Consider the following 12,042-nt stretch of genomic DNA (forward strand, 5'->3'; position numbering starts at 1 on the left):
CTGCGCTCCCCTTCCGTGAACCAGTCTGCCATCCAGTCCCCCATCAAGCTGGCTTGCTCTCCCTGCCTCCCCTCCCATGAACCAGTCTACCATCCAGTCCCCCATCAAGCTGGCTTGCTCTCCCTGCCTCCCCTTCCATGAACCAGTGTACCATCCAGTCCCCCATCAAGCTGGCTTGCTCTCCCTGCCTCCCCTTCCATGAACCAGTCTGCCACCCAGACCCCCATCAAGCTGGCTTGCTCTCCCTGCCTCCCCTCCCATGAACCAGTCTACCATCCAGTCCCCCATCAAGCTGGCTTGCTCTCCCTGCCTCCCCTCCCATGAACCAGTCTACCATCCAGTCCCCCATCAAGCTGGCTTGCTCTCCCTGCCTCCCCTCCCATGAACCAGTCTACCATCCAGTCCCCCATGAAGCTGGCTTGCTCTCCCTGCCCCCCCTACCAGAAGCTTCCTTCTTCAGCTGTTATTAACATTTCCATGTTTCCTCCATTCTGTGTTATAAACTGTTTTCTTCTCTGTAACAACATCTCCTGCACGTCTGTCTGTCCTGGTGAGGGATCCCTCCTCTGTTGCTCACCCTGAGGTTTCTCAGATTTTTCCCTGTTAAAAGGTTTTCTATGGAGTTTCTCCTCAGTCGATGTGAGGGTCTGAGGGCAGAGGACGTTGTTATGATGCCATGTAAAGCCCTTTGAGACAAACTGTTTGTGAAAACGGGCATAGACAAATAAAATTGCCTTGCCTTGCCTGTTTTATTGTGCAATAGAACATTCTACAATTTCTGAGTGTGATAGCATTATTTCATATTAACAATAATGAAATGCATGACATCAGCCAGCCACATTATTCGACAAAATGAATTAAAATCAAAGAGATCATCAAATGGTGGCAGGTGGGCGGTAATAACCTGATTTACACACTTTGCAGTGATGATACACTAAAATATTTAATTGACATCTCTTAAAAATGACACAGAGGAGAAAATATAATGTGTTCAGTCAACATGCTGTTTTCTGTGTGACACTCTTTGATTTGGTAAACAGTGTTGCTCCCGTGATCTCGGCTCTACTTTAAATGTGTAAAAAATACACAAATGAATGTGACTTGGGGCTTGGGAGTAGATCCTATCTGGGAGGATAATGGAAGATGAGCCAGATCAACTCAGGGAGTGTAACTGTACCTGAAGTCAATTTGTAATTACGGCCTCTGAGATGACACAGAGAATTGTTTGCCACAAGACACTGCAATCTGTTCATCATTTTATCTCCTTTCATGCCTTGCTACATACTCTTATTGCACCATTTGCACCAACATGTATTCATCCCCTCAGGACAGCTGTCCTACCTCACCAGCCTGATGTCTCGCATGGATTGTGGTCCTCAGGAAAGACTCTCTTTCTAGAATTTTGGAAGAAATGCAGAGTGTTTTTTTTTCTCAACTCTCCTACTGAAAAAAAGGTGAAATCAGAATCAGAAATCCTTGATTCATCCCTTGTGGGAAAATGTTGGATTGAAGTGCTCCATTTCACAGTTAAAAAAAACAATAAAAAGAAGAAAAAATAGAGAATCAAGAATATAAGGAGATATCTTTATTTTATGTTTACAGTTTTACACTGAACTGGGCATTTGTATTGCACGATTTAACCGAGAAAAGCAACTCTATAGGATGGGCTGCATCTTAGAGGGAGGAGTTTAACAGTTTGATAGCTGTTGGTAGAAATAATTTCCTGTGGCGCCCAGCGGTGCAACGTGAGGATATGAGTCTCTGGCTGAAAGTACTTTTACTGCTGGCCAGCATGTGACAGAGGTGGTGTAAAGTGGTGTCCAAAATGGTCCTAATCTTGGACAACATTCTCCTCTCTGACACTGCTGTCAGAGAGGAGCTCCCCTCCTTGTCCCCCTCCATGTCTGGCTTTGCAGATAAGTTTATTAAGTCTGTCAGCATCCCTCACCTTTACTGTGTGTTCACACCAAAGACGAATGCGAATTTCGCGTCGTGTTAACACCATCTAGAGGCGAGCACAGGTGAAATTCACTGAGCTCCTCCAGGGGCTGCGTCTGGATAACTGCTGCTTCCAGCCGTATTTTTGGATGACAACTGGCCAGTTTGACGTCCTGCTAGCTAGGATCGGTGACAGAATTTCACGAATGGACACCTTATTCAACCGGTTCTTGTAATTTTGACACGTAGTGTCATATAGCACCGAGTTCCCACACACAGCCACAATCAACTTGTCCTCCATCTTGTGACACAGTCAGCCATGACGTCGGGACAACCTCAACGCTGATTGGCTGTCATAAAGCAAATTTTTCACCAAAGTTGAATATTTTCAACTTGCGCGAATGGCGAAATTCGCCATGCGAATTCACGCCGCCCGACTGAAAATTTGTTTGCATAGACTTTGTACGGAAACTGTTAGCGCGAATGCGCGAATTCACGTTTGGTGTGAACACAGTTAGTCTGCTGCCCCAGCACACAACAGCATAGAGGATGGATGGATGATCCCAAATATCTAACCACTTCAAACAATCTTAATAAATCCTAAACATCCTTAAATAACCTCATATTGACCAACTCATGCCAACAACCTTGGGAAAATAAGAATGGGGGTCCCAAAGTTGAAGTATCTAATCTGATGGTGATCCCGCTCCTCACTGTGTGTTCACACCATCCATTTTCTGCTGCTTGTCCTATTGAAGGTTGGGGGGGGGGGGGGTAGAGCCTATCCCAGCAGCCTTCTGGCGAGAGGCAGGGTTCACCCTGGACAGGTCACCAGTCCATCACAGGACCAACACATATAGACAGACAACCATTCACACTCACAGTCACACCTGCAGTCAATTTAGAGCAGGGGTGTCCAAACTGGTCCAGTAAGGGCCGGTGTGGCTGCAGGTTTTCATTCCAACCCAGCAAAAGCAACACCTGATCCAACAAATGAGCTGTGTGGACACAGCTTAGTTGATTTAAGTAGAATCAGGTGTTGCTTTTGCTCGGGTGGAATGAAAACCTGCAGCCACACCGGCCCTTACTGGACCAGTGTGGACACCCCTGATTTAGAGTATCAATCAGCCTCGTCCCCTCTTGATGTCTTTGGACTGTGGGAGGAAGCCAGAGTACACAGAGAGAACCCACACAGGCACAGGGAGAACATGGAGACTCCACACAGAAACATCCCGGGCTTGAGCCGGGGCTCAAACCAAAAACTTTCTTGCTGTGAGGCTACAGTGCTGACCACTGCACCGCCGTGCCACCCACAGAAGAAAACCCAGTTACACTAATTTACCTGTCTGTCATTTCCTGGCCATTCCAGCAGAGGGAGTGGTTTGCTGTAGGAGACTTTCGGCTGCACAGTGCTTCCCCAAGACCACTGTAGAAGGAGCTAAAGCCCCTCAGATTGGATATGAACACCCTGTTGAATGAAAAAATTGTGTTTATATTCAACATGGACTCAGAAATATATTCTACAACAAGTCATTAACCAAAAGGAAAGCTGTCACAAACAAAACAAAAATACATTCAATTAAATAAATGCACAACATGAACTCCTCAGACAAAGGGAGCTGCTTTTCTCTGACAAAGCACAGCACATCATGATGAGTCCATATCAGTCTGAACTGATCTACATTCTTCATCCACTGTAATAATTACAATCAATCATTTTTCTGGCTTTCACTATCCTAATAAACAGTAGTTTCGTTTTCCTGCTCATATCGCCATCTTCATTTGTCCTGTAATAATGTTTAAGAGTAGACATTGGTGTATTGCAGATTTTCTGAATTTAACTTCATGAGCATGCATGCAATGATAAAGCCTTTACTTCTTTTCTGAATAAACATGGCACCGTCTGAATAAGGTTTGCCTGATTTTCTCACCTGCGGAGGCCAGCCAAAGTCTCATCAGTGTCTTGGGGTGAAGGCTTTCTGTTGTGGGCTGCAAAAGCAGTGGGAGGTTGTGGAGGAGGGGATGAAACAGAGCGAGAGGACCGCTGAGGAGTGTGTCCACACATACCACTCACCTGCAGAGGAGAGTAGAATGAGGTCAATAAGCATGTTACCCAAACATCTTCACCTTCCATCGCATTGCTTCCATTTCTCACTATTAATAGCACTGACACTGCAGAACCTGGCAACTGCCAAACCATCGGCCTTACTAAGCTGAGCTGATCGCAAATTGTCATCTGTTAAGATTTGGGTTTTTTTTTTTGGAAGGGATGAAATGAATATGGATGAATGAATTTGTAATCAATGCTCCAAAATGAGAGGGAGAAATATTTTAACTCAATTGCTTCTTTTCCCTCATAAATGTCATCGTGCTTCCGTGTGTGATGAACATAAATGGATTGGTATATTCTTTTCAGGTGCAATAAAAATGTAAATTGATGTTAATGTTTGGCTTGTGGTTCAATCATTTACTGGTGGAGTAATTTCCCGTGGGATACTGGCCAATGCTTAATTTTGCCATGTAATGTTAACAGCTAATTACGTCCAGCTCTAAGTGAATAGACTGGCACTGCTGCTGATGATTACTGAGTGGAGCTGATAGCATAGTGCTTGAAAGCTTTATACAATAACAGCCCAGGCCACACAAGCACGCACGCACATGGAAACACACATACACGCACGCACGCATGCATAAACACACACACACACACACACATTGGTCTCCATTCACTGCAATTGTTCAACTCCAGTAATGTTTTGAACTAAAAAAAATGACCTTCCATTGGAATGACAGTGATGACTGCATTTTCATTTTTGAAAGAACTTGTCACGATCCCTGTCTTGTGTTTCCTGTTTTATTTTGTAGTCATGTCTTGTCTTCCTGTCCTCCCTCCTGTGATTACCTTATGTGTCTCACCTTGGTGATTGCACCACCTGTGTCTCGTTTCCCTCTGTGTTTTCCCCTGTTCGGCGTTGGGCCATTGTTTTGGATTTTGCACCAATGTGCCGTCATGGAGTGTTGTTCTCACTAACTGTTTGTCACCAGTCTCAAGTCACCATCCTCCAGTGTCCCCATCTCAAGCCTCTGTTTCCAATAAACCTCTTTTGTGCACCGTCCCACACTCTGTCCGCTATTGGGTCTACTTTCCTCCATTCCTACACGTAACAGAACTATCCTATCAAAAAACATGGATAACCCACACTTTTCTTTGAATAAACTCTGACAAAACTTAAGTTACTGTGCTGGGCCAAAAACACCTTAGAAATACCTTATATAATGAGATAGATACCTTGGATGGCATTACCGTGGTTCCCAGCACTACCATAAGGAACCTGGGAGCTCTCTTTAATCAGAATCTGTCCTTTAACTCCCACATAAAGCAAATCTCCAGGACTGCCTTCTTTCATCTAACATAACGAAGATCAGGCACATCCTGTCTCAAAAGATGCAGAGAAAGTGGTCCATGCTTTTGTCACTTCCAGGCTGGATTATTGCAATTCCTTTGGATCAGCCTGCAACAAGTAATGTGATGACGTCATCACGTGACTTGGGGCGCGGTGACGTCCCTTTGCGTGTGACCACGTGACTTCGTCTGTGCGATCATGTCATTTAGCTCCTGCAATCACGTGATTTTGCACGTGTAACCACACCCCCACATCATTGAGTTTCATATCTAATACGTGATATTATATGCAACTACTAAAGTATGATTGATGATGATTATTTAACATAATTTGATCAATTTATGTAGTGCCTGCCGCTGCGGTATGATGAAATCAATTTTAAAATGCCGATGGTCTCTGAAGCATGGCTTCGCTGCCTGCAGACACTTTCTCATTAGGGGTGTTGTATTTTGAGCAACTCATCCTGACAGAAAAACTTATGTACAGAGTGAAACAGGGTGACTTGGCACACACTTTGTTTCTTTCTTTCTGACCGAAAGACACAACAAGACCTCAGAGGACCGTACGACTCTTTATTTCTTTTCATCAGGAGAAAAATCTTTTTTTTTTGGGGGGAAAATGACTGATTGCAACAGTAAGCAATTTCTTTGATTATGTATTGTTGTCTTTAACTGATTCAATGATAAATTACTAGTATGCCTTTAAACATTTTTTGTTACGGAAAAGTCATGACTGTAGTTGCGGATGTTGAAGTCGTACCTACCAAACCACAACGCCTTCTCTAGCAATGCATGTAAAGCAATTTAACCAACATTCCCATATGGTTTTTAAGGCTTATATTAATTCATTAATAAAGTCATTGCTAACAGACACTGCGGAAGCAGAACGGCCCAAAAAAGCTCAGTTTAAAGAGAAGATGAACGCCCAGAGCACAAGAGTGAGTATCATCCCGAAACCACCTATGTTGCGGCGAATGAGGAGAATCATGAGAAGAAGATGTGAGCAAGGTGTCAAAGACAATGGGTTGGATAACTGTGTGTGAACCAGGTGTAGCTCATGTTGCGGGGGCTCGCTTATGTTTTTAAAGTTACGTTATGGGGATGAACATCACCTTTTTTGAGGACAAAAATAGCGATGTCCTCTGAAGTTTTGGAGAAAAAGCGAGGGACAATGACTATGTGCGATGGATACAAATTAACTAGTTTGCTCAATTTAAATCTTTCTTGATTCAGATTTTCTGGTTTCATCCTCAGCCTGTTTTGCACTTTCCAACACCCGAGCCTCCACTGTGGCTGCATCTGCCTGTTGCTGTTGTGTTTGAACCTCCAACTCTGTCAATTCTTACTGTTTCCAGTTGATGTTGAGCATCTCTTGTGACCCTTTCTGCATCTCAAGCAGCCTTCCCATTTTCAATTTAACCTCTTTGCTAGCACATTGCCCTCACTTTAGCTCTGGAGTGAAAAACACTTGCAGATAATGCCTATGTAGCGCTGCTCCTAAATGTAGATGACTTGCTGCTTGTTTACATCTTGACTTCCAACATCAATAATGCTTTTGCACTTTAATGCTCGCATGCACTGTGTTGAGACTAAGAATAAACAACATGTTAAACTGTAGTTAATGAAGACAGAATTGTAGCAAGTTTGACTGTTTAATTTTGCACTTTTTCATCTACATGCAAATGAACACTGTAGACAGAGGAGTCCAAATATTCAGTGTCTAAACTAAACATAACATTGTCCATAGCCAGAGGCATCTAGCTTACTGTTAGCAAAAAAAAGTTTGAAAATAACTTATCAAAGCATACAATCAAGGATTGAGAATACTGATATAAATACTACTAGTAATAATACTACTGATGATGCTAGTACTACTGATGATGCTAAATGTGGCAGTTTGAGCCTCTTCAGGTCTGTAGCCTCCCTCAGCAGCAGCAGCAGCAGCAGCAGCCAGGCATCTGGGAAGTAGGGAAGAACAAAGGCTCTGGAGAAGAGGTTTGTTTTAGTAACATGTATGAGTACAGGAGGACAGAGAGGAGGACAGAAAAGCCCAGTGCGTCATGGGAGATCCCCCAACAGTTTAAGCATATTGCAGCATATCTAAGGGCTAGCCTAAGCCAACCCTAACTACAAGCTTGAACACAAAGGAAGGTCTTAAGTCTACTCTTAAACATAGAGAGGGTGTCTGCATCTCAGACTGAAATTGGGAGACAGTTCCACAGGAGAGGAGCCTGATAGCTGAAGGCTCTGGCTCCCATTTTAATTGTTGAGGCTCTATGGACCACAAATAACCCTGCATCCTGGGAGCAAAGGGTGCTAGCTGGATAGTAGGGGACTATGAGCTCTGTTAAATATAAAGGTGCCTGATAGTAGTAATATACAGGCACCTTTGCGCGTGCATGTGAAGCGCGTGCATCCTCGTGCGCGCGGTCACGTGATGCGGCCACGCGCGCGCGTCTCGTGGCTTGAGGTGCGCGTGCGTCCTTGTGCGTGCGGTCTCAACCCCTTCTCAAGCAATGCATGTAAAGCAATTTAACCAAGGGTGGCACAAGGGTGAGTATCAGCCCGAAACCACCTATCATGTATGAAAATTCACCTGGAAAAATCCGGCCTGCTTCGCAACACATTTAATCTTAAAAATACAGACCCATGGAGAAGAAGAATTGTACGACTATGAGAAACGCCCTGGGCGAAGGCCATGCTGGTAGGTAACGTGTGTGTGTGTGTGTGTGTGTGTGTGTGTGTGAGTTCTTTTAAAATTATTTTATATGCAGCCAATATGGTATATGCTTCCTTAACTAAACAATTTTTTTTCTCTTCGTAGATCCAACACCAGGACCGTTTCATCTGCAGCGGGAGGATGAGATGATTGTGCATTGTACCATGCCATCACAACAACCACAACATACTGAACAGGCTGTCATTACACAGGGGTTTGAACTCATTGCTAGTAGCAGTATTAACACACCAAACATCCCTTCTGACAAGCGTTGCCAGACAAAGTGGCTATGGTCAAGTGGATGTGAGGGAAATCAGACCTTTTAATACTGTAGAACTGCATCAAAAAGTTGATTTCAGGAATGCAGTTGTCCACAGCCCCGACCATGTGCCATCCATTGTTAGAGATAAAGTATCCAGGGTGATTTGCCAGGCATTCGAAATGTCACAACCTGGCAGTGTTTTAAATGTTGTTTTGAGAGGGCCGTCCCTGGCTAGCGACGTGCAAGCTGTGTTACGATCCGACGACGAATACAGCCAAGATATATTTATAGAAGCGGTTGCTCAGGCTATTCAGAGTAATGACACATCCATGACTGACGATGAACTGGAGTTCATTGTTACAGTTTCACAAAACCACTCAGAATTATTTTCGGAGAGGAGCAGTCTGGCAAGAACATATATATACAGTATATATAGTCTTTCTTTCGATATCAAAGACAGAATTCTGAGATCAAATACATAATTTTTAGATCATAGTAATTCTGCAAGTGACCTTTCTGGGTAGTGTGACATCACACACACCCCAGCCAATGGCTGACTTAGATCTCTGATGTCAGTGATTCTGACTGTCATCTCAGTCAGTGCAGCAGACTGTCATCTTTGATCTCTGACTGTGTCACAGGCAGCATCAAAGCCCTCCAGAATCTTGTTTGTCATCTCAAAGCGCTTCTCAGAAAATCTTTACTACAATTATAAAACCAGCATTTCCTGAGGACCTCAAAAATGGCCACTAAAAGATGAGACCTCTACTGTAAGGCCGAGGTGAAATGCCTGAGCAACATTTGGCTCTGAGACAGCAGAATGATGTTGGCCCTCAACCAAAGATAAAGGGGATCCTGAAATGAAGGCAATTTTGTCTGGCCTGAACGAGGAAATGAGACTGGCGTTGTGAGCAGAGTGAGTAGGTGGTGAGATACGAAGAGAAAGTCAGCTGAGGTAGAGAGCAGCAGAGTTGGTGGGTTTATGCTGAAATGCTTCTTAAGACCTCACTCAACTCAGAAGATACTACATCTGTATAAGGATGGCATTGCTGCTGCACTCGCTCGACTGATTTAGCTCCTCAGCACAGGTGCGGCAAAGCGGGAACATAAACTTGGCACGGGCCCTGTAAGGAAGGACGGGATGGAAAAGCCCTCGTGGTGGCAGCACAACGCATTTAATGAAACCGAAATATTTTTCAGTGTTATCAAAGTTGTTGTAAATTATTTGAGGATGGCCTGTAGGGTACTGTTATTTGGACTGCACTGTAGGGTAGAGGCTGGTGAAGTCGTAGTCGTGAATTTTTTCATCGGCTGTGCATTGATGGTACAGTTTCATCGCATTTGTGCGGCCGCCAAACAGTGCATCTCTAGGGTTTGGACGTTCAGGTTTATTTGTACGTGGATAAAAAGCCCATAACGTTCTGGTCAGATCTACAAAGAGCAGCCCATTCCCACTCCCACATCACAACCACCCTCATGCCATGCTGCAGCCTTACGGTTGACACGCGTTTGGAAAACTGATGGAAGAGTTCCCCAGAAGAAATTTTGGATGCGGCGTTCACCTCACTCTCCGGATGGCATTTGACACATCCGTGGTAAAAACACCCAGCAAAATTATAACACGTCTTTGTAGACTCACAGAAGCCATCCACAAAGTATGGACCGATCTTCCGCTCGCCCCCATTAAGAGCGTGTTGAATGTGTATGTTCTCAGTGCGGGACACAAACTCCAACCACTGCATGGATACGTTAGAGCAAGTCTTATTTTGTTGCACGTATGCTCCATTGTATGTAAGCGCCAGTGTGTCGCGGGGTAAAAAAAGTGTTTTATAGACAACCATGCAACAACGATGTAGGTATCTATTTGCATACAGTCTAAAAACGCGTTGCGGCAGATTGTGCAGGCCTTTCTCAACACATCCACATCATTAATGCAGTATTTGCGCACGTCAGTTTGAAGGTCAAATGTTTCATGCCGCATGCCGCACAGTGTTGATTAACTTTTCCATTAACTTTTTCTGGTCGCCCACACTCATTTTATCAAAGCCATAGAAAGATGGGTCGGGGTATTTACCCTTGTAGTATTCTGTGGCCCTGGTGTTACACAGGTGTGGGAAGTACCCCTTTTCTAAGTCTTTAAATCCAAGAGCGTTGGGGTTTTTTGCCAATCGCATTGGAAGAAAAGAAAAAGAGTCGATCCATCTCTGATCGTATGCTTCATCATACATGTGGATCACTCTACTGCTGCGCATCGTGACGGATGGTGCAATTCCCCGCTTGACGAAATGCTCTAATAGGATGTAGTTGTCAAAACCTGAGGCATTGTGGGCTATAAACGTGAATCCGCAAAACTTGGGCTTTCTGTAATGATTAAATTCTGAGACGCACCACAAAGTTTTGAAACAGAATTTGTTTCCTTCTTTGTCCATTGCACATACAAAACATGCCTCATGCTTCCCCTCATGGTAACGAGTCTCAAAATCATACAGGATGTATTTTCTCTCTGGGTTTCTTTTTTTCCATAGGCTGTACGTATAGCACACATGCTCAGAGCTACCGTTAATGACACATTCATGACAGTGTTCATATTTTGTTGGTTGCAGGCATGTTTTTTTTCCAACTTTGTAAAATGTACCGCACCTGCTGCAAAATTTTAGGTTGTGGCAGGGAATGAGGTTGTGTCTTTTTTCAGGCTCTTTGTGTGCTTTGTAGCAAAACTCTGATTTACAGATGTGGCTACAGTCCGTGCATTTTAAAGTGGTCGACGCTCGTTCTTTGCAATATGTAAAGCACACATTGCACAAATATTTGCAGTTGTGCATTGGAGGAGCATCATAAGTGCTGTAGCAGTAATTACAGACATAAGCAGCTCCGGAAAAAGGCTTTTACATTGGCCATTAAGTAGTAATGATTATCATGTAAATAAAGCCAGATTGTGTTTGATTTTAGGGTGGTGTTAGTTTGGAAACATTGTAGGTGTTTACGATCCTCTGCGTGGTGGTAAATCACTATTTTGGCATTTACTACAGATTCAAATCTGGACACGTATGAATAAAACCGCTTGTGAGGGGTTGAGACCTACTGACGCATGCAGACGCTCAGATTGCGCCAGTTTGTCTGGATCAGACATTGAGGCATTGATGGCATGGGCAATGCATAGAGAAAAGCAAAGACTGCTGTCCTCTATACGGTTGTTGGGGTTAAAGGGGGAATTTGCCTTTTTAGAAAGAATCTCATCATGGAACACATTCCCCAATTGCAGATGCCCAGCCCCGGAGTGGTTTTGTGAAACTGTAACAATGAACTCCAGTTCATGGTCAGTCATGGATGTGTCATTACTCTGAATAGCCTGAGCAACCGCTTCTATAAATATATCTTGGCTGTATTCGTCGTCGGATCGTAACACAGCTTGCACGTCGCTAGCCAGGGACGGCCCTCTCAAAACAACATTTAAAACACTGCCAGGTTGTGACATTTCGAATGCCTGGCAAATCACCCTGGATACTTTATCTCTAACAATGGATGGCACATGGTCGGGGCTGTGGACAACTGCATTCCTGAAATCAACTTTTTGATGCAGTTCTACAGTATTAAAAGGTCTGATTTCCCTCACATCCACTTGACCATAGCCACTTTGTCTGGCAACGCTTGTCAGAAGGGATGTTTGGTGTGTTAATACTGCTACTAGCAATGAGTTCAAACCCCTGTGTAATGACAGCC

At 44.0% G+C, this 12,042-nt stretch overlaps 1 protein-coding gene across 4 annotated transcripts in view; it reads right to left on the bottom strand.

The window, feature by feature from the left end:
- gpc3 (glypican 3) overlaps positions 1-12,042 on the bottom strand; it is a 231,442-nt gene that overhangs the window by 114,061 nt on the left and 105,339 nt on the right. For all 4 annotated transcript variants that reach the window (XR_015119113.1, XM_086222963.1, XM_086222965.1 and 1 more), the window contains 2 exons: positions 3,870-4,012; positions 3,281-3,406 (listed from right to left, as the gene is read on the bottom strand). Coding sequence is in view for 3 of the 4 variants with exons in the window: in XM_086222963.1 (XP_086079089.1) it covers positions 3,281-3,406; positions 3,870-4,012 (269 nt within the window). In the remaining variant the exon portion in view is untranslated. The remainder of the gene's footprint in view (positions 1-3,280; positions 3,407-3,869; positions 4,013-12,042) is intronic.

The sequence above is a fragment of the Aulostomus chinensis genome, chromosome 13 (assembly GCF_037954235.1).
Source record: "Aulostomus chinensis isolate RoL2024-O1b breed Wild chromosome 13, RoL_Achi_v1.0, whole genome shotgun sequence".
Lineage (NCBI taxonomy): Eukaryota > Metazoa > Chordata > Actinopteri > Syngnathiformes > Aulostomidae > Aulostomus > Aulostomus chinensis.